The sequence below is a fragment of the Peromyscus eremicus genome, chromosome 3 (assembly GCF_949786415.1).
Source record: "Peromyscus eremicus chromosome 3, PerEre_H2_v1, whole genome shotgun sequence".
Classification (NCBI taxonomy): Eukaryota; Metazoa; Chordata; class Mammalia; order Rodentia; family Cricetidae; genus Peromyscus; species Peromyscus eremicus.
In genome coordinates this window covers 122471210-122494210 of record NC_081418.1, presented here as the reverse complement: position 1 = coordinate 122494210, position 23001 = coordinate 122471210, and the positions used below count along the sequence as shown (strand labels likewise).

The 23001-nt window shown below is 39.2% G+C and overlaps 1 protein-coding gene across 1 annotated transcript in view; it reads right to left on the bottom strand.

Moving 5' to 3' along the window:
* The window catches only part of Grm7 (glutamate metabotropic receptor 7), an 837060-nt gene that overhangs the window by 201766 nt on the left and 612293 nt on the right, over positions 1-23001 (bottom strand). Inside the window, exon 7 of the mRNA XM_059258312.1 lies at positions 16064-16203. Within this exon, the coding sequence (XP_059114295.1) occupies positions 16064-16203 (140 nt within the window). The remainder of the gene's footprint in view (positions 1-16063; positions 16204-23001) is intronic.

The window sequence follows — 23001 nt, the reverse complement described above, 5'->3', positions numbered from 1 at the left end:
GAAATGGTGGTACCCAACACCTTGTCATGGTTCTAGTGGAAATATCCCCCCACAGGCTCATGCATTTAAACAGTTGGTTCTCAGTTGAAGATGCTATCATGCTTATTTATAGAACTTTTGGGAATTGGGGTCTTGCTGACTGATTTAAGTGACTAATTGTGGCCTTGAGAGCTATAACCCCTCTTTGGTTCTGGTTGAGGTTTTATTCTGCTTCTTGGTAAATTTTTTATAGGTAGCAGCTGCCATAGGATTCATCCATCATGGACCTAGCCTTCTGCCATGCCTTCCTCATCATGATATAACACATCTTCTGAGACATGGGCCAAGTGAACCATTTTTTTTTTTCCAAGACAAGTTTTCTCTGAGTAAGAGCTCTAGGTATCCTGGAGCATGCTTTGTAGACTATGCTAGACTTGAACTCACAGTAATCTGCCTGCCTCTGCTGGGATTAAAGGCATGAGCCACCATGCCTGTATCAGCCCTTCTTTTTTTAACCTGCTTTAGCCAGTTATTTGGTCAAAAACATGGGAAGGAACTAATACACAGTCCTATAGCCCTTCTCTAGTTTGCTGTGGGATGTATGGCAAATGTGTTGCTGATTAATCAATAAAACACTGATTGGCCGTTGGCTAGGCAGGAAGTATAGGCGGGGCAAGGAGGAGAATAAAGCTGGGAAGTGGAAGGCTGAGTCAGAGAGACACTGCCAGCCGCCACCATGACAAGCTGCATGTGAAGATCCTGGTAAGCCATGAGCCATGTGGCAAGGTATAGATTTATGGAAATGAATTAATTTAAGCTGTAAGAACAGTTAGCAAGAAGCCTGCCACGGCCATACAGTTTGTAACCAATATAAGTCTCTGTGTTTACTTGGTCGGGTTTGAGTGGCTGTGGGACTGGCAGGTGAGAGAGATTTGCCCTGACTGTGGGCCAGGCAGGAAAACTCTAGCTACACTAGTTAATATAGATCTCTATTAAGGTTTACTCTGTAACACTAGATGTATCTAGACTATACAAGAATATTCTGATACAGTCATCCTCCCCAGAACAATTAACCTCTTAATGGTCAAAAAATCTCAAACTGTCAATACTGTAACTTGACTATTTTAAGGTATTTCCCACAGCAAGATAAAACTACAAATAATTTTATCATTTGTTTTAGTAATTCCCTCGACTATCCACCTACATAAAGATTAAGTTACCCCATCCTCAGGAAAATAAGTATTTTTTAAAGAGTAAATATATTGTAAGGAAAATTAATTATTGAAACATGCAAAGCCCTCTACTCAGAAAATTGCCTTTCCAAAGACTTATTTCAAAAACATTCTTGTTATGCTCATAAACTCAGAACTAAAGCTGAAATATAACATACTTTCTCTACTTGTGATCAAGACACCTACACTGAAGTACAGTACTTAATCTAAACCCTAAGTCAGAAAGACAAGTAACTGTGTCTTCCCTCTGAGAAGATGCTGCCAACACTCAGTGCAGGTGGGTGGGATTTTGTCTTAATGCACTGAGCAATGAACAATGAAAATGCTCTGCCTTATCAACCTGGCTGTTGGGGCAGGGGCTTTTCAAGAGGGAGGGAAATACTAGCATTAAAAACCCCAAGCATGTTCTACAGCTTCAGTGCTCTTCATAGACCAAGGAACATTCCAGTTTACCGCTTACCTAGGGTCCAAAGAGTTGGGGTTCTCATGTAGCTATGTTTAGTATTTTAACGACTTGTCCATCTTTTTTTAATTATTCTTTTTTCTTTATTTTTTTGCACTTGAATGCAATGAAAGAAAATTATTCAAGAATCTAGGGTCTTAAATGGCATCAGAAACATTAACTGGGTTGAAGTGGATTGGGAAATATAATTTAGTATAACCACATGGTTACCACACTGTGCACAAGAGGAGATCATAGGATCAGAGAAAGTGGCATGAAGAAGAGTGAAGAGCATCAATTGCTTCCATTTTTTATTATTGGAGAATTTCCTAGTTGCATATAACGAATTTTGTTCAAATGCACCCTTTCCTTTCATTCCTGTCCCTCCTCTATGCTGACCCTCTTCCTTCCCAACTTTACATGCTCTATTAATTTCTTTTTTAAGTAAACAAGTCCACTTAGAGTTGAGTGCATGTGCATAAGTGTTTGATCCTCTATTGGAGCATGGGTAGCCAGCCTCTCAAGGACCATATCTCTGAGGTCATAGACCCTAATGGAGAACCTAATGATATCCTACTAAATGGTCACAGTAATAATCTGTGACATCAGTTCTTATTTTTATACCCAAAGATTAGTGTACCTTCTCTATTTTGATCATATTTTATGGCTTCACATCTCACTTCTCTGGGAGTTCCATTCAGTTGGGACACTGAGTTATATCCTGCATAGGGATGCTGAAAAAAGTTGGAGATCAACAGAACTATCTCCTGGAGCTCAGCTAAGTTTCCTGTGGTTAGTTCACTCATTAACTTTTGGTCATGTTAATCTAAACTCCCAGACATGTGCCCTAAAGTCAAGTAGATCCAGTTTCTTTATTTCACTGGGTGTTTCCTCTTCTAGACATTCTAGCATTGGGAAAAGAAAATATCTCAACTTGATATCACTCAATTTCTCACAAAAAATTCGTATTTTTTATCTGCATCCACAACAATAGCAACTCCGTAAGCAAGAACAATGGAAATCAAATATGGATGAGCTAAACTTCCCAGGAAAGTAAAGTTATTTAATATAGTAAGGGATGACTGGAATATCCCATGTCTCCCAATCTTCCGCAAAGACATCCACTTTCCAGTTTCTGAAACCTTCAAACATATCATATTACACAAGAGGGCCTTTGTAAATAAAATGAAGGTATAGACCTTAAAAGTAAAGATACAAACCTCCGTCACCCAGTTCCATCACACAGACCTTTCAAAATATAAGTGTGAGATGGTAGATGAGTTGAAGAAATGGGTCAATAGGGGTTGACAAGATTGCTCAGTGGTTAAGAATGTATTGTTCCTACAGATGACCCAAGTTACATTCCCAGTACACACATCAGGCAGCTTACAACCACCTATAATTCAACCTTTGGGGTTTTAATGCCTTCTTCTGGCTCCCAAGAACTCTGTCTGTACATGCACAGCCCCACAGACACAAACATACACATACACATACTTGAAACATACATTCTTAAAACATGAAATGTGCTGAAAGACAATAAAGCAAGAGAACCAGGACGCTTTCAAGAACCTGACCTGTCCTTGCTGGCTTTGGGGATAGAGGAAAGAGTCATAATCCAAGGTGTCAATGCTGCTTCTATAATATGGATATAGCTGCCAGCAGAGACTCAAGAGCATCAGAGACAGAACTGTAAGGAACTGAATTATTTCAGCCAAGTGAAGAATCTATACAGAGTCTCCTAAAAGCTCTGAAAAAGGAGTGATATCTTGGTGACATAAGGCTTTTAGCCTAGTGACAATGTTGGTGAGAATATTGACTTGTAGAAATTCAAGGTAATGAACCTGTGGCATTTAAAGCTTGATTTACTTTTATTTTATGTGTAGGAATGTTTTGCCTGCATGCATGTCCATGAACCACACCCTTGCCAGGTACCATAAAAGTCAGAAGATGGAAAATCTACTGGATTTTCACAGTATGAACTACAATGTAGAGTCTGGGAACAAATCTAGGTCCTCTGTAAAAGCAACAAGTGATCTTCAGCAGTGAGACATCTTTTGAGCTTCAGAATCTGTGGTATTTTTAATAATCAAGGTTGTGTAGCTTATTTTCTTGGATTGTTGTTTAATTGTAGATACAAGAAACCAATATAAGAAATATAAACAAAAATCTCAAATGAATTCTTAATGTGGAGACGTATTCTTAACTCATTTGCAAAGTGGCCATCCTAGGTAGTTAGATGACTTTAGTTTAAAAACATAAATGGATGGTGTCATACAGTGAACACAAGGTCCTCTTGCTCATAAATAGTGCTAGAGAAATCAGAAAGGTTAAGCATGCATGCTGGTTTCTTCTACAGAGAGTTTGTGTAGACATGTTTTCTACACAGATGTTTGGGAATGGATGCTGTAAACAGCCTGGTGATCTGTGCTATCTGTAGGCCCACATCACACCTGAATCACTCAAGCTAAAATATTTATCCCAAATTCTTCCTCCCTACACCTTTATCTTGAACATTGCTTCTCAGTCAGTAGAACCCATCTGTCCTGGCTAGTTTTATGTCATCTTGACACAAGCTAGAGTCCTCTGAAAAGAAGGAATCTAAGTTGAGAAAATGCTTCTTTAAGAGACAGCTGTAAGGTATTTTCTTAATTAGTGATTGATGGGAGAGTGTCCAGTTCATGGTAGCTGGTGTTATCCCTGGGCTGGTGGTCCTGGTTCTATAAGGAAGGAGGCAGAGCAAAGCCATGGAATCAAGCCAGTAAGCACCACCCCTCCATGGCCTCTGCATCAGCTCCTGCCATCCTGTTTTCTGTCCTGTTTGAGTTCTTGACCTGCTTCCTTCAATGATGGACTACAGGGTTATGAGAGTGTAAACCAAATAAACCTTTCCTTACCAACTTGCTTTTGGTCATGGTGTTTCATTTTAGCAATAGAAACACTAATTAAGATGCCATCCTTAGAGGAGATGTCACACGTATTTTATAGCTTGGTGACCTATATGCTATCTATATTACTGAGACCACTTCAGATCCTAGGTCCTTAAGATCTCATCTTCATGGTAGAGGTCATATGTACTTTGCAAAGTGTTTGATGTAATCATGCCTTAAGCTTTACTGTGCACATGGAATTGAGATTAAAAAAAACTTTTTTCCCAAATTTATACTGTACTTAAATATATCTAAAATAAATTGCCCAGTGTCAGACTCTAGAAGTTTGAACCAGCACCAGATAACTAAATTGTGCTGAACTGAATTAAGATGTGCATCCTGATAGGAGCTTCTGGGTCATTTTAGCAAAAGAGGAAAAAGATACTGGGACTATAGCCCCATGACTGCAAAGAAAAAGCCCTATGGACTGTGGGTTCAAAACACCAAAATATGTGCCAAGTAAACCTCTCATTTCATAGGATGGTTAGCTCAGGTATTTAGCTACAGTGAAAGGATGGTATTCATCAGTTTCCTTAAGCATTTAGTAGTAAAGACTGGGATAAAGGCTGGGACTAGGATAGGGCTTTCCGTAGGTATCCAAGTTTATACTTATCTCCTAGTTATTTTCAAACACTTTGAACATAACTCCTATACATTAACATAAAAAATAATAAGATTGTTCTGCAAGTCTAAGCTTTCTGGGGCAAAAGAGTCAGAGAGAGGGCACATAAATTTGCATTAATTCATTTTACAGTTTTAGATTGGCAATAACTAGGATGAGTTCCTGATAGAATAGCTGAGCTCTGGAAACCCATCTTTTATTTTCTTTTTCCACATATACTTTGCCAGAGCCTAAAGTGCAAATAGAATGAAATGCAACAATTTCCCTGCTGAGCCCAGAGTGTATTAATAAATATGAAGTGATTTGCTTGAATGCCTACCATGCAAACAAGAATTTATGGGGGTTCAAGGTTCTGTAATGCACGTGTTGGTGGAGTCATATTTATAATTGCCAATACTATTAATCTTCTTGACACAGATAGAAAGAGCCCAGCCATACACCATTGATTACAAGAAGAGATGCTGACAAATCAAGGAAAAGACTGTCTCTTTCATTTCCAACATGTTTTGTAACAGGCACAAAGATGTTTGCAAACAAAGCTACTGTCTTCTGTGAAGGTATCTTTCTCTTACGTACTGCAGTTATTGACCCTCTATAAAAAGTATTATTACCCACTTATGGGTGTTTTGGGCCATTAACTCTATTGATAAATTATTGTTGATTTTCTGGAAGCCAATTTCCTGAGGCTATAAATAAAGAGTCAAGCATATGCTCAAGCCAAGCTAGTAGAAATAAGGCACTTTATACTTACAGTCTACTCTGTGTGAATGAAACTGTATGCTTGTGTGAATTATGGGAATTCTGTGGAGGTAAGTATAGTCAGCTGGGTAACAGGTGGAAGAGAGTGATAGGGTCCATGGTAATAAGAGAACTCAAACCTGTCTAAAGCAAAAAGCTGTGATTTTGACCTAACCACCTTTGGCTGTGGAGGAACAAGGAATAAGGCATATTATTGCCAGAGGTAATCTTTCAGAGAAGCCAAGAATATATACATCTGATTTTCAATAGAAGGATAAGTCATTGATGTTTAGACATGTCAGCTATGTTCAGTTTGGGTTCTCACATGTGGTTAGCTGACAAATGCAGAACGGTTAACACTGGGATGTGTTAATGTCTTTTATATTATTTCAGATCAAACATGCTGACAAATGGAAACATCTCCTGCCACTATGGTGGCAAGTTAAATGGCATCCTTTCAGAGCATGCCTCTTGGTGGAGGTTCAGAGAGCTTACAACTGGACAGGGGCTTAATTATAGACCAGATCTCTGTAGCCCTCAATTCTTTCTAGCTTCATTTGTCCTCCAAACAGCATGAGAGGGAAGATGGGAAAACAGGAGATATAATGGTGTACCATCCTTTCCTTATTAGTGCACTCTGCTGAAAGCAGAAGTACCCAGTGTCTTCTGCACTTGAGCTGATGTCTCAAGAGCAGTAATCCCATCTCATGTTCTCAAACAGCCATCAGCAAGTTTCCAGAAGTACAAATCAATGGGAGCAAAACCCCAACCAATTATTTTCTCCATTTGCTTCTTTTCTTTCTGATTTATCATTTGAAGACCACACCAGTGTATCTCTGTGACCCAAAGTAGTCTACAGAATTCCTAGAAGAAACTAGGAAACCTATGTGGTAAACCAAACTCCTTTTCTTTTGAGAGATGTCTAACTATGTAGCCATGACTGGACAGTAATTTGCTATGTAGACTAGGCTGGCCTCTAATTAAACACAGATACATCTGATTCTGCATCCCAAGTGCTGTGATTAAAGGTATGCACAACCTCCTCAGCTGTAAATCAAGTTTGCTGTGGGATGTTCTGTATGGCAAATGTGTTGCTAATTAGTCAATAAATAAAACACTGATTGGCCATTGGCTAGGCAGGAAGTGTAGGCGGGACAAGGAGGAGAATAAAGCTGGGAAGTGGAAGGCTGAGTCAGAGAGACACTGCCAGCCGCCACGATGACAAACAGCATGTGAAGATGCTGGTAAGCCACGAGCCATGTGGCAAGGTATAGATTAATGGAAATGGATTAATTTAAGCTGTAAGAACAGTTAGCCAGAAGCCTGCCACGGCCATACAGTTTGTAACCAATATAAGTCTCTGTGTTTACTTGGTCGGGTCTGAGAGGCTGTGGGACTGGCAGGTGAGAGAGATTTGTCCTGACTGTGGGCCAGGCAGGAAAACTCTAGCTACACAAGTTCTTAAATCATTTAACTGAATTATGCAGAATTCCTGACTAGAGTTGAAGTTTGGGTTAGTCTTGTCACTGGGATGCTAAATTAAAATTAACATGCTCCATAATTTATATAAAACAATCGTTTTTCATCTCCCCATTCACTTCATAATTACTTAGATATATCTATATTCTAAGTACTCAGGCAAATACTAATTATAAGGAAAAGTCATTAGTTTAGCACTAGAAATTAACTTTTTGAAGAATTATAGATCATGTGAGGAACTATCACTGCTCCATTATTATTGTTATTGTTGCTATAATGGCTAAGAAGTGCTGAATATTTAGTGTTTCAAGTATATTACATGTATTTAATTCAGTGACTGTAATTCTGATTTAAAGCTACTATCAGTAGAACTGGGACCCATATCCATCTAGTAGTTTACCTTATGGCATGCTCCTCTGAATTGCAGCACCCCTCCAAATTGAACTATCACCTTCAACAGGGAAGAGGATGCTCATGAACCTCAGGTGGTAAACAGAAGGTCACCAAAATGTCACATGTACATGAGAACAAAACTTGGGAAAGTTTTGACAAATTGGACATTGGGGCAGCCCTTACTTTGGTCTGTCCTAGACTCCCTTTGTGGGCTAAGTAGACCTGTATATTGTGGCTACCCAGGAAGAGTCTGTTATATAACAACTCCAAAGACTGCAGACCTAATTACTGACAAATAACACTGTAAGTTAAAGGAAATAACTATTAATGATGACAAGCAACAAGCTGAGTTCATTAAATTAGTTTTCAACCTGAGGCTGAAGAAGTGCTAGATTTTTTCTTGAGATTTTTTTTTTTTTAATTTTCATGTCTATGTACACCTGAGTACAGTGACTGTGGAGACCAGAAGAAGATGATGGATCCTCTGCAGCTGGAGTTACAGGCAGTTGTGAGCCACATGACCTTAGTGCTGGGAACTGAACTTGGGTCCTCTGCAAGTAAACAAATGCTGTTAACTGCTCAGCTATCTCTCCACCCCTGAAGTACTATATTTTGATAATGTACATATTTTCTTCCTGCCAATATTGGGATAAGTATGGCTATTGCCCTATGATAATCAATTACATTGTAAATTAAGGGTGATTAGATTGTTAATAAACATTATACCGCTGTAATTATCAAACAATAGGGTGATTAGTAGTCTTATAGGTAGATAGAAGTAAGTATTGATTTGAGATGCCTAATTTTAATAAATGGTAATTTTGGAAATCAACTATTCACATGTCTTTAAATGTCTGCAACAGTTAAAATTCTAATAAAGGTGAAAGATTTAGTATTTAACAAAATTAAAATTTTAGATATTATTTTTTAATTAGTGCCATGAAAACTTCTGCCCAACAAAGTGTGTTTGACTTTTATTTTTCTTTTCCATTCTCAGCCTATTTCCAGATCTATTTTTCTTTTTTCTTTTTCTTTAGTTCTAGTGATGGACCCCATGGCCTTGAGCATACTACTGAAGAATACTATCATTAAGGTACAACTATCCCATTATTTTAAAATTAATCAATTAATAAATGCATGTGATCTGTGCCAATGAAAGTGCTTGTAGAGGACAGAGGACAACTCTCAGGAGTTGATTCTCTCCTATCACGCAGAGTATAGTGATTGAACTCATGACATCAACTGTTTCCCTCATTACCTGCCCAGAGTAAAAGCAGGTACCTCTACTAGCTGTACCATATCACTAACCCAGACCCTTCATATTTTAAAACAGGATTTGCCAGTGTAGCTCAGTCTGGCCTAGAATTCCCAAATACCCTGCCTTTCATCCTCAAGTATTGGAGCTACCAGTGTTTCTTGCTACACTCTGATTACTGTTTCTTTGTTGATTACAATGGTGGGTAACACTGCAGGTGAATCCTATCTTACTTGAATTCTTCTTCTAATGTGATGATAACAGAAGACTCCAGAAAGCATTCAAACAGCTTCCAGTGAAGGGCTTCCTGAGGCTCAAACAGTAAGACACAGATCTAGTTTCTCCTTCTGAGTTTTGGCTTCTCTTCGCTGGAAATTATACATTGTAGCCTCAAACCCAAGGTCCCTAAGCTCCTGAGGGTATGTTCACTTGCTATACGTAGGAAGAGCATGTTGACTGCCTAGACAGGGCAGTAGCTGTGCAGCAGTTTATCTGAGGACAGCCTTGGCTAAACGTCCCTCAGCATCACCATGGCCACACTGTCTAACTTACATTGCATCTGTTGCTGTCATGGTAATTGGAAACCATTTATCAAGAAATGGAGGCTAATGGGTGCTGGAAAACATTCTGTCTTCACTCTCCATGGATTTATATATTAACTGACAAAAATCACAATGCTTAGCATATTAACACACATAAAATATGACGTCAACCTGGATTCAATTCTTGGAATTTTGAATATCCAAGTATTAATTGTAAGTTCAACACAATGGAAATTAGAGAAAGAGCTGAAAAACCCATTATCCTTAGGGTGTCCTCAAGAACAGGTAACCTTATGATAACTTGAATCATTTACACAAGTCTCAGCAAGATTCCCCTGGCCTCATCCCTAAGAGAATCAAATCTCTGGCAATTTGCCCATTAAGACTAATATTAAAGGTGGCTGGAGAGATTGCTCTGTGGTTAGGAGGGGGAATAGCTCTTCTAAAACACCCTGGCTTAATTCCAGTATGGTCTATGCCTCCAGTTCCACGAGATCTAACCCTCTTTTTTTTTTCTTCTCTGGTACATGTATTCACATTCATGCATATATAAAATAAAAAATAGTAAATTTTAAAAAGAAAACAACAACAAAATTTTAATGTTTTGTTATTTGAATTTCAGCTATTTGCATGATTAACCATTTGGGCATATCTGAATTTTCTACTAATTCCAGATAAAGTAAAGATAATATTTTAAAAGAAAATCACTTTTAAGAACCAGAAGAACGTGATTCCAGGGTGGAGTTGGCAGCTGTCCCTTGGTTATCTCCTCCCCACTGTTAACATTACAGAATGCATACGCCTATTAAAGTGATTATATTGAAGCCAATAGCAATCACTTTTGTTTATATAACAAATAGCCCACACAGTGCTTCAAATATAGGCATAGAAAAGATTTAAGCACACACATTCCATTTCTTTATTTTTCCTGACGTCTACTTCAATTTTGAAACAAAACTAAATTACTCATTCCCAAGCATTTTTTTCTCATCTCTTTCAAGGAAAATACTACTGACCCTTCAAGATACTGATCAAATAAAACATTTGATAGGTTTCCTTAAGCCAATAGTTATGTGTCCTAAAATGTTTTCTTAAGCCAATAGTTATGTGTCCTAAATGTGTTATGCATATTATAATCTCCTCATTACAGTCTGTGCTCTCAGAACACAGAGACCCACACCTGCTTATCTTAGCGTTTTCATTGGTTGTCATTGCCTGACCCAGAACTTGTCCCTTCTTTCCTCTGCAGTTACTTCATGTAATCTCTTGACAGTACAATAGAAACATGAGTAATTGAGTCAAGTTTATTTCTGTAGTAATTTTCAAATGGCCAAGTAAACGATTTCTTTGTTCCTAATTCCCTTTCACAGAATTTTGTTGTTGTTGTTCATTCAGAAATGCTCTAGCATCATTCCACGTAGTTATCTTTTATTAAGCTACAGGAAAATAAAGTCTTGGAGCTACAATGCTGGTAGGAAAGGCACATGAGATGCTCTGTAATCGATGGCACACTGCTTGGCTTCCACATTCAGGAAGATCACATCCTGGAAAGCTGGGCAGCCTGGTCTGCAGCACTGGGATGCTGAAAACTGAAAACTACATTGGCTCAGAAACTAATTTGCAATTACTGACCTCAGAGGAAGTACTCCTAAAAATTTCATTTGTTAGAAAAGATGTAGCTAGGGATTGAAAAAGCACCCTTGAGTCTTTGTAAATGAGAAGTAGTAGAACCATTACTTCAAATGCTTTGTTTTGTTCCACTGAAAAGAAGAAAGTGAACTAACAGAAATGCTTGCTCAAATTCCACTCTAGCAGTTAAAAAAAAAAAAGAATCACAAGAGGCATCACAAAAGGGACAACACAGACGAAATGATGTTACCCAGGAGACTAGCCACCAGATGGGACACCTGGACCATAGCTCTGAATCTCCATGTGTGCAGGGTGAGGTTCAGTGTGGGTACTAGAATTACTTTTTATTTTTATCACTTTCCTGAAATGATTAAATTCACTTTAACAATAAAAGCTTTGCACACAGTGACCTTTTATCCAGACCAGTTAACTCAGTGGCCATGTCATTTGAATCTACCATCTGTCAAAATCCCATTCCTGTCAAAATGGCCTTTGTGCCTCAGTCATCCATTCTTATACTTCCCACGCAACCCAAGAGTTAACTAAGTCATCCATATGAGATTTGGGTTACCAACTCGCACACTAGCACACTACAATTAGTGTCATAAAATGTAATAAAAAATGCTCATTTAATGCAAGGTCAGAGATCTCTGATTTTCATCCCAGAGTCAAACAAATATCCCAAGCATGTGGTCCACTCAATTCCAGGCATATTGGATATACTATTTTAGACTTGGTTCTGTATGGAGCACTAGAAAAAAATGGTATAATTTTCAAAGAGATATTCAAGGCCTGGGGGAGTCCTTCTTATTCTCCATTTCTTTCCTAGTGGATTTTCAAGCCATTTACAGATTGGTAATGGGCACTTTTTTGTATGGCCATGCCTCCATACCCTTCTCGATGCCCATCTCACTCTTACAGGTCTAGGAAGTCCCATATATTTAAAAATTCCAAATACTTGTAATTCTTGATTTCATTCCTCCCACTCTTAGCATCTGGTCTCTTCTAAAGTACTGTCAGAAGCCTCAAAGCCCTTCAAGTAATACACATCCACCACACACTCAGCTTCATTTCCATGGTCAAATAGAGCTTTCAGGCAAGGTTTCAGGCAAGGATTCTCAAAGGATCATCAGCACTCCCTGTGGATTTTTAGAAAGGCAAACATTTGGTTCTGCATAAACTTCAGATCTAATGCATCAAACTCAGGAGATGGGCCCCACTTTCTAGATTTAATGAGCCTCCAGATGGCTCTGATGAACAGTGAAGACTGAAGGTGGCATAGCTATGTCCCCTCAGCTATCTTCCTTGCATCTCAAAGTGATGTTTATTTTTAAAATTTTAAAAGAAACTAAAAATATAATTTTTATTTTGTTTCTATGTAGTCACATCTTTCCTTAATTTTAAGTAATTTTAAATTATCTGAGAAATAAAGCTAAGCAGTTTTTCCCATGGTGTGCAAAGAACTGCATTAATATGACTGCATGTTAGTCCCATACCTCTTAGGACTTCTCCCTTATTTTCTAGTGGCTCACTATCTCTGACTAAGCCATTTAGCCTGCCGCCACCCATATTTTCCACATTAGTGGATTCCCATTCCTTGGACCCCTCTCTTTCCATTTCCCCTATCCTGTTTCCTGTCATCTTTCAACCACACATTGTAATTTCTGCATGCATGTTTGTTCAATTGTGTGCCTTATATCTGTTTGCTAGGTTGTCAGTTGTGTGAGATATGAGGTTTCATTTGTTTGTCTCCACTGTGTACCTACCTACTGCCTCTCATGGTACCTATCATAGGAAGGATATCTAAGAAACAAAACAATAACAACTTGCTGAATGGCCAGTTGCAGGCAATTCTTATGAGGGATGAATTCAAATAAAACAAAATGAGCTGGTTTAAGGACTTCCAGATTATACTCTAATCGATAAGAGCCAGGTGAGAATTCTTATGTACATGAAAAAGTCACACCTGCTAGAAACTTAACATTGGTGCTGAAGTGTATACTGAGAAACATTAATAAACCAATTTAATTTCCTCTTTTAGGCATAATCATAATTTCTGCATAAGCCAAAATGCTACAAGTCTTAACTATATGCCTTTAATCTTGCATGACTGCATTTGTACCACAGGGATACCAAAAAAGGATAATTAGGCAGGCCACACTGCTTTGATTCTGATTCTGATTCTGATTCTGATTCTGATTCTGATTCTGATTCTGATTCTGATTATTATTATTATTATTATTATTATTATTTAGGTTTCTGAGACAAGAATCTAACTATTGTAGCCCAGGCTGGCCTCAGACTGTCTAGCCTCTGGTCTCAATTTCCCAAATGGTGTAATCACAAACTCGATTCTAGCCTTTTATCACTAAATCTTGGATTTACCTTCTGAGATACTTTTTCCCTTTTGCTTTTATTTTTCTGATTTTGAATATAAGTTTAGTGTGTCTTGCATTTGGCATAATTTCAACAGCTTCCCTGGTTTTGGTCTTTAGCCATGCTTGGCACATGCTAACTGGCTCCGTCATTCTTAGACACCAGATCCCTGCTATTTGAATGGCAGTCCTCAAGGAAGGGAGAGCAGCCAAGTGTAAGTCAAGTCAGCACAGGGCAAGGTGTGAGTGAAACAACTGGCCAGCAGTGCTTTTGCTAATTTCTAAATCCAGCAGTCACCTTCTTCTTCTTCTTCTTCTTCTTCTTCTTCTTCTTCTTCTTCTTCTTCTTCTTCTTCCTCCTCCTCCTCCTCCTCCTCCTCCTCCTCCTCCTCCTCTTCTTCTTCTTCTGGAAACAGCCAAACACACTCCACATTTTCACTTCAAGTTGTTTCTTATTTTTATCTCTGACTGTGAGTTTCGTACACACTTTTGACCTCTCTTCCTGGATGATTACATTTGTGCAACTCATGACACCAAAAGAGGCATACCTTGGGTGTGTCAGCCTCTATTTCATTAATAACTACAGTACCCCCTGAGGTACAGACTGGGGAAGGCCTCAGACATAATTTCCCCCTTTTAATGAGATAGAGAATGAATTATCTGGGATGGTGACTATGTGATCAACTTTATGTGTCAACATGACTGGACTACAGGACACTAATGTATTCAGCCAAATATAATTCTGTGGATACATTCAAAGCTATTTCTAGATAAATTCAATATCTGAGTCAGAAACTGAGTAAAGCAAATGGTCCTGCTCACAGCCCATTCCACCCCAAGCTTTCATGTTTCTCAGCTAACTCAGTCAAGAACCAAAGAGGATGTAACAGATGAAGATAAAGATGAAGTAACAGAGAATGTGCTCTGTCTTTAAGTGGGACATTGAGAAGTATGTAGCTACTCAGTTAAAGTCACACTATTGAAAATAGAAAGGCTACACAAAGGTGTTACTATAGGGCAGTAATTTAGGAAGCAGAAATTTAAAACAGAATGGCATCAAAATTATTCAAAAATTGTATTACTATCAAGTGAGAAAGAAAGAGAGAGGTAACAGTAGCTTTCACAAAGAAGCTTTAAAATTGTTACCAGGTAACTCATTAGAAATATGAGTCAGATTCAATGAAGGGTCTCACAGAATTAAAGACTAGTATACAAACTCAATACCAGGTCCTCAACATGCCTCAGCAGGTAAAGGCATTTGCTGCTGCTCTTAAAGACTTGAATTTAATCTCAGAAACTCATGGTAGAAAGAGAGAGTTGACTCCTACAAATTGTCATCTGACCTCCACATGCATGCATGCATGCATCCCCTCAGCCAAACCCAATGCACCCAGTTCTGTCATTGTTACCATCATTATTGTAGTGTAGCTGGAGTTTTCTCTCCGGGTCCCACCAACCCCTGGCAGTCCCTTAGCCCACTTATAAAATAAACATACAGATGCTTATAGTATTTAAACTGCTTGGCCATTAGCTCAGGTCTACCGTTGTCTGGCTCTTACTCTTATATTCAGCCTATTTCTATTAATATATACTTTGCCACGTGGCTCATGGCTTACTGGTACCTTACATCTTTCTTGTCCTGGCGGTGGCTGTAGGCAGACTCCCCCTTCCCTTCCTGTTCTCTTAATTCTCCTCTCTTAGTCCCACCTATACTTCCTGCCTGGCTACTGGCCAATCAGTGTTTTATTTATTAACACATTTGCCATACAGAACATCCCACAGCATTTCCCCTTTTCTTGAGCCAAATGTAGATGTAACCGTCCTTTTAGATAAGAAACACAGAGCTGATTGCAGAGTTAAAAAGCCCAAGAGGTCAGAGCAATAGCTAAGAGCTAAAAACCTTACCCTTCACTGCCGCTGCTGTCTTCCTCAGCAAGAGAACTACTTCCTGTGTGTCTGTCTTTTTATAGACTTTCTGTTCTGCCTTCTTGGTTGTAAACCCAACCACATGACCTCCTCATCACTGCCCATCTATACAGACCTCCAGATCTTCTATAGTTGGTATTGAGATTAAAGGCATGTGTCTCTATGCTGTCTGTATCCTTGAACACACAGAGATCTGCCTAGCTCTACCTGCCAAGTGTTGGGATTAAAGGCATGCACCACCACCAATGAGCTTCTGCTATGGCTTGTTATTAGCTCTGACCCCCAGGCAACTTTATTTATTAACATACAAATAAAATCACATTTCAGTACAAATAAAGTATCACCATATTGTAGTATTAGTAGATGAATGGTTATCAGCCCCCCCTCATGAAGCCTGGAACAAATTACAAGTTCCTTTTCTATGTGCATAAACACATAAACAGGAAACAAACATCTATTTGACCAAATTAATACCCCAATTATTATTATACCAGGGAAAGAGAGGAACAATCAAAACTCACGTTGAGCTGAAGTTCATCTGTCCACTGACCAATAAGACGGTAACCAGGGTTGGTGGTGTTTGTTGTCTGGTACTGGAAGATATCATACCGCCCGGGAGCATCCCCATTTTTGTTAAACATCACTGGGGTGCCAGCGCTACCTGAAGGAGATAATATAAGACCAGAATTAAGCAGTATTCCTTCCATTTCCTGGGTGGTAAAGTTAGGAGCTAACCCTGTTGCTAACAAGATGGCCTCTACTGTCACCTTCAGCTCATGGTAGTTCATCTCTACAGCTTGTGCACTGTGATTACAGAATGTTGGAAGACAACCCATCTCTTCTTTTGAATGGCTCTATTCTTGATCCTTCTGAAGATTTTCTTCTAAACCTTTCTCCTTCTAAGCAAATAAATTCATGTATTAATTTTCAGAGACAAAAATATGTGTTAACACAACGCTGTTGCTAACTGTGATTGCAATGCTCATGATGACAATGGCTATTTTCATTTCCACTTAACACTAAATTGTAGTTAATAAAGAATAAGTTCAAAAATAGTAATTCTTAAAATTGATACATCATTACGAATAAGCAAAATAATTCACTTAAAGTGCATTTCTGCCCTGATTGAATTTAAAATATTTCTTGTGTTATTTCTAATTCACAGAGAACAAGTAGGAAATGCTCAGCAGTATGCCTAAAAGACATTCCATAGGATCTTGCCCCGGACTTCCCTTCTGAAGCACAGCCCCACCAGGAAGGATCCCCTTCTCCAAGACCCCTGGCAGACCCTGCAGTCTCCACGCCCTGCCCCCATCCCCATCCGCCTGAGCCCTAAGCCTCTCCCTGAGACTTAGAGGCCGGCCCCCAGCTCCCATCTTGCCCCGGACTTCCCTTCTGAAGTACAGCTCCCATCTTGCCCCGGACTTCCCTTCTGAAGCACAGCACAGCACAGAGAGCTCCCATCTGGACAAGAGAGAGAGACTTCCTGAATCTGTCAGCTCTGTCTGAACCAAGTGTGCGGATAAGGCCAAGAACGAACCACAAGGAGATGGGCAGACGTCAAGGCAGAAACACATACAACAAAATGAATAGCAATACACCATCACCAGGCCCTAGCCCTCCTCCAACACCTAGACCTGAACATCAGAAATTGGAAGAAGTAGAAGAAAATAGCCTTATGAATGTCATCATGAAGAAGCTAGAGGCTTGTGTAGAGGAAAAGACAAAAAAATGTGAAGAACGCTGTAAACAACTAGAGGAAAGGGCAAACAAATTAGAAGAAATCAAAAAAGTCCTGGAAGAGAACAATAAAATACTGAAAGAAAATCAAGAAAAATCAATGAAACAAATGAAGGAAACAGTCCAAGACCTGAAAAGGGAAATAGAAAAAATGAAGAAGACACAAACAGAGGGAATGCTGGAAATAGAAAATCTGAGAAAACGATTGGGAACTTCAGATGCAAGTATAATCAACAGAATGCAAGAGATGGAAGAGAGAGTCTCTAGCGTTGAAGATACAATAGAAGAAATAGATTCATCAGTCAAAGAAAACACTAAAGTCAACAAAGTCATGAACCAAAATGTCCAAGAAATTTGGGACACCATGAAAAGACCAAACCTACGAATAATAGGGGTAGAAGAAGGAGAAGAATACCAACTCAAGGGCACAGAAAATATATTCAACAAGATCATAGAAGAAAACTTTCCCAACTTAAAGAAGGAAATGCCTATGAAGATACAGGAAGCCTATAGAACACCAAACAGACTAGACCCCCAAAAAAAGTCCCCTCGACACATAATAATTAAACAATTAAACGTACAGAATAAAGAAAGAATATTAAGAGCAGCAAAGGAAAAAGGCCAAGTGACATATAAAGGCAAACCTATCAGAATAACACCCGATTTCTCAATGGAGACTTTGAAAGCCAGAAGGTCCTGGACAGATGTAATGCAGACACTAAGAGACCATGGATGTCAGCCTAGACTAATATACCCAGCAAAACTTTCAATCATCATAGATGGAGTGAACAAGACATTCCATGACAAAGCCAGATTTAAACAATATTTATCCACAAACCCAGCCCTACAGGAAGCACTAGAAGGAAAATTCCAACCTAAGGAAGTCAGATACACCCTCGAAAACGAAGGCAATAGATAAAGCCACAGCAGTAAACCCCAACGAAGAAAAGTACACACACATCACCACCAAAAAATAACAGGAATGAACAATCACTGGACATTAATATCCCTCAATATCAATGGACTTAATTCACCTATAAAAAGACATAGGCTTACAGAATGGATACGAAAGCAGGACCCATCTTTCTGCTGCATACAAGAAACACATCTCAGCCGGGCGGTGGTGGCGCACGCCTGTAATCCCAGCACTCGGGAGGCAGAGCCAGGCGGATCTCTGTGAGTTCGAGGCCAGCCTGGGCTACCAAGTGAGTTCCAGGAAAGGCGCAAAGCTACACAAAGAAACGCTGTCTCGAAAAAAACCAAAAAAAAAAAAAAAAAAAAAAAAAAGAAACACATCTCAAATTCAAAGATAGACATTACCTAAAAATAAAAGGCTGGGAAAAGACTTTCCAATCAAACGGTCTTAAGAAACAAGTGGGTGTAGCCATCCTGATATCCAGCAAAATAGACTTCAAACTAAAATCAATCAAAAGAGATCAAGAAGGGCATTACATACTCATCACAGGAAAGATCCACCAAGATGAAGTCTCAATTCTGAACATTTATGCCCCAAACACAAGGGCACCCACATATGTAAAAGAAACATTATTAAAGCTTAAATCACATATAAAACCCCACACATTAATAGTGGGAGACCTCAACACCCCACTTTCACCACTGGACAGATCCCCCAAATCGAAACTTAACAGAGAAATAAAGGACTTAATTGATGTCATGACTCAAATGGACTTAATCGACATCTACAGAACATTCCATCCTAACAAAAAAGAATATACCTTCTTCTCAGCACCCCATGGAACCTTCTCTAAAATTGACCACATACTTGGTCACAAAACAAATTTAAACAGATACAAAACAATTGGAATAACCTCCTGTGTTCTATCAGACCACCATGGTCTAAAGTTGGATTTCAACAACAACAAAAATTACAGAAAACCTACAATCTCATGAAAACTGAACAATACCCACCTGAATCACCAATGGGTTAAGGAAGAAATAAAGAAAGAAATTAAAGACTTCCTAGAGATCAACGAAAATGAAGACACCACATATCCAAACCTATGGGACACTATGAAAGCAGTACTAAGAGGGAAATTCATAGCACTAAACGCCCACATAAATAAGCTGGAGAAATCTCACACTAGTGACTTAACAGCACACCTGAAAGTTCTAGAACAGGAAGAAGCAAAGTCTCCCAGGAAAAAATAGATGCCAGGAAATTATCAAAGTGAGAGCTGAAATCAATAAAATAGAAACAAAAAGAACAATACAAAAAATTAATGAAACAAAGAGTTGGTTCTTTGAGAAAATCAACAAGATAGACAAGCCCTTATCCAAACTAACCAAAAGACAGAGAGAGAGCATCCAAATCAACAAAATCAGAAATGAAAAGGGGGACATAACAACAGACATTGAGGAAATCCAGAGAATCATCAGGTCATACTTCAAAAACCTCTATTCCACAAAACTGGAAAACCTAAAAGAAATGGATAATTTTCTGGATAGGTACCACATATCTAAATTAAATTAAGACCAGATAAACTATTTAAATAGTCCAATAACCCCTAACGAAATAGAAACAGTCATTAAAAGTCTCCCAACCAAAAAAAGCCCAGGACCAGATGGTTTCAGTGCAGAATTCTACCAGATCTTCAAAGAAGAGTTAATACCAATACTCTCTAAATTGTTCCATACAATAGAAACAGAAGGAACATTACCAAACTCCTTCTATGAGGCTACAATTACCCTGATTCCCAAACCAAACAAGGATACAACAAAGAAAGAGAACTACAGACTGATCTCCCTCATGAACATTGATGCAAAAATACTCAATAAAATACTGGCAAACAGACTCCAAGACCACATCAAAACAATTATCCACCATGATCAAGTAGGATTCATTCCAGGGATGCAAGGATGGTTCAACATACGAAAGTCTGTCAATGTGATACACCATATAAACAAACTCTAAGAAAAAAACCACATGATCATCTCACTAGATGCTGAAAAGGCATTTGACAAAATCCAACACCCCTTCATGATAAAGGTCTTGGAGCGATCAGGAATACAGGGAACATACCTAAACATAATAAAGGCAATTTACAGCAAGCCAACAGCCAACATCAAATTAAATGGAGAGAAACTCAAAGCAATTCCACTAAAATCAGGAACGAGGCAAGGCTGTCCGCTCTCCCCATACTTATTCAATATAGTACTTGAAGTTCTAGCCAGAGCAATAAGACAACATAAGGAGATTAAGGGGATACAAATTGGAAAGGAAGAAGTCAAGCTTTCCCTATTTGCAGATGACATGATAGTATACTTGAGCAACCCCAAAGATTCCACCAAGGAACTGATACAACTTAAAAACACCTTCAGCAACATAGCAGGATACAAGATCAACTCCAAAAAATCAGTAGCCCTCCTATATACAATGGACAAAAAAGCGGAGAAGGAAATCAGAGATACATCACCCTTTACTATAGCCACAAATGACATAAAATACCTTGGGGTAACACTAACCAAGCAAGTGAAGGACCTATATGACAAGAACTTTAAGTCCCTGAAAAAAGAAATTGAAGAAGATGTCAGAAAATGGAAAGATCTCCCATGCTCATGGATAGGCAGAACTAACATAGTAAAAATGGCAATCTTACCAAAAGCAATCTACAGATTCAATGCAATCCCCATCAAAATACCAACACAATTCTTCACAGACCTGGAAAGAATAATACTCAACTTCATATGGAAAAACAAAAAACCCAGGATAGCCAAAAGAATCCTGTACAATAACACAACCTCTGGAGGCATCACGATCCCTGACTTCAAGCTGTACTATAGAGCTACAGTAATAAAAACAGCTTGGTACTGGCATAAAAACCGACATGTGGACCAATGGAATCGAATTGAAGACCCTGACATTAATCCGCACACCTATGAACAAATAATTTTTGACAAAGAAGCCAAAAGTGCACAATGGAAAAAAGAAAGCATCTTCAACAAATGGTGCTGGCAAAACTGGATATCAACATGTAGAAGGCTACAAATAGATCCATATCTATCACCGTGCACAAAACTTAAGTCCAAGTGGATCAAGGACCTTAACATAAACCCAGCTACTCTGAACCTGCTAGAAGAGAAAGTAGGAAGTAGTCTTGAACACATTGGCATAGGAGACCACTTTCTAAATAGAACACCAGTAGCACAGACACTGAGAGAAACAATCAATCAATGGGACCTCTTGAAACTGAGAAGCTTTTGTAGGGCAAAGGATACGGTCAACAAAGCAAAGCGACAGCCTACAGAATGGGAAAAGATATTCACCAATCCCACATCTGACAGAGGACTGATATCCAGAATATATAAGGAACTCAAGAAATTAGATATCAAAATGCCCAACAGTCCAATTAAGAAATGGGCTGTAGAACTAAACAGAGAATTCTCAACAGAGGAAACTCAAATGGCTGAAAGACATTTAAGGAATTGCTCAACATCCCTAATCATCAGGGAAATGCAAATCAAAACAACTCTGAGATACCACCTTACGCCTGTCAGAATGGCTAAGTTCAAAAACACTGAAGACACCTTATGCTGGAGAGGATGTGGAGCTAGGGGATCTCTCCTCCACTGCTGGTGGGAATGCAAGCTTGTACAACCACTTTGGAAATCAATATGGCGCTTTCTTAGAAAATTGGGAATCCATCTCCCCCAAGATCCAGCTATACCACTCTTGGGCATATACCCAAGGAATGCTCAACCACACCACAAGAGCACTTGTACAGCTATGTTCATATCAGCATTGTTTGTAATAGCCAGAACATGGAAACAACCTAGATGCCCTTCAACTGAAGAATGGATAAACAAAATGTGGTACATATACACAATGGAATACTACTCAGCAGAGAAAAACAATGACTTCATGAGGTTTGCAGACAAATGGATGGATCTAGAAAAAATCATCCTGAGTGAGGTATCCCAGACTCAGAAAGACAAACATGGTATGTACTCACTCATAACAGGATACTAGATGTGGAACAAGGATGACTGGACTGCTACTCACATCACCAGGTAGGCTACCTGGAAACCAGGACCCCAAGAAAGACACAGGGATCACCCAATGATAGAGAAATGGAATGAGATCTACATGAACAGCCTGGACATGAATGGGGGTAGTGAAGGGCGAGGGTGGAGGGAAAGAGAGCTTGGGTGAGTGGGAGATCCCAGCTGGGTCAACAACAGAGAGGGAGAACAAGGAATAGGAGACCATGGTAAATGAAGACCACATGAGAATAGGAAGAAACAAAGTGCTAGAGAGGCCCACAGAAATCCACAAAGATACCCCCACAACAGACTGCTGGCAATGGTCGAGAGACAGTCCGAACTGACCTACTCTGGTGATGGGATGGCCAAACACCCTAATTGTCGTGCTAGAAACCTCATCCCACTACTGAGGGATCTGGATGCAGAGATCCATGACTAGGCCCCAGGTGGATCTCTGGGAGTCCAATTAGCGAGAATGAGGAGGGTTTATATGAGAGAGAATTGTTGAGACCAAGGTCGGATAAAGCACAGAGACAAATAGCCAAACAAATGGAAACACATGAAATATGAACCAATGGCTGAGGGGTCACCAACTGGATCAGGCCCTCTGAGTGGGTGAGACAGTTGATTGGCCTGATCTGTTTGGGAGGCATCCAGGCAGTGGGACTGGGTCCTGTGCTCATTGCATGAGTTGGCTGTTTGAAACCTGGGTCCTATG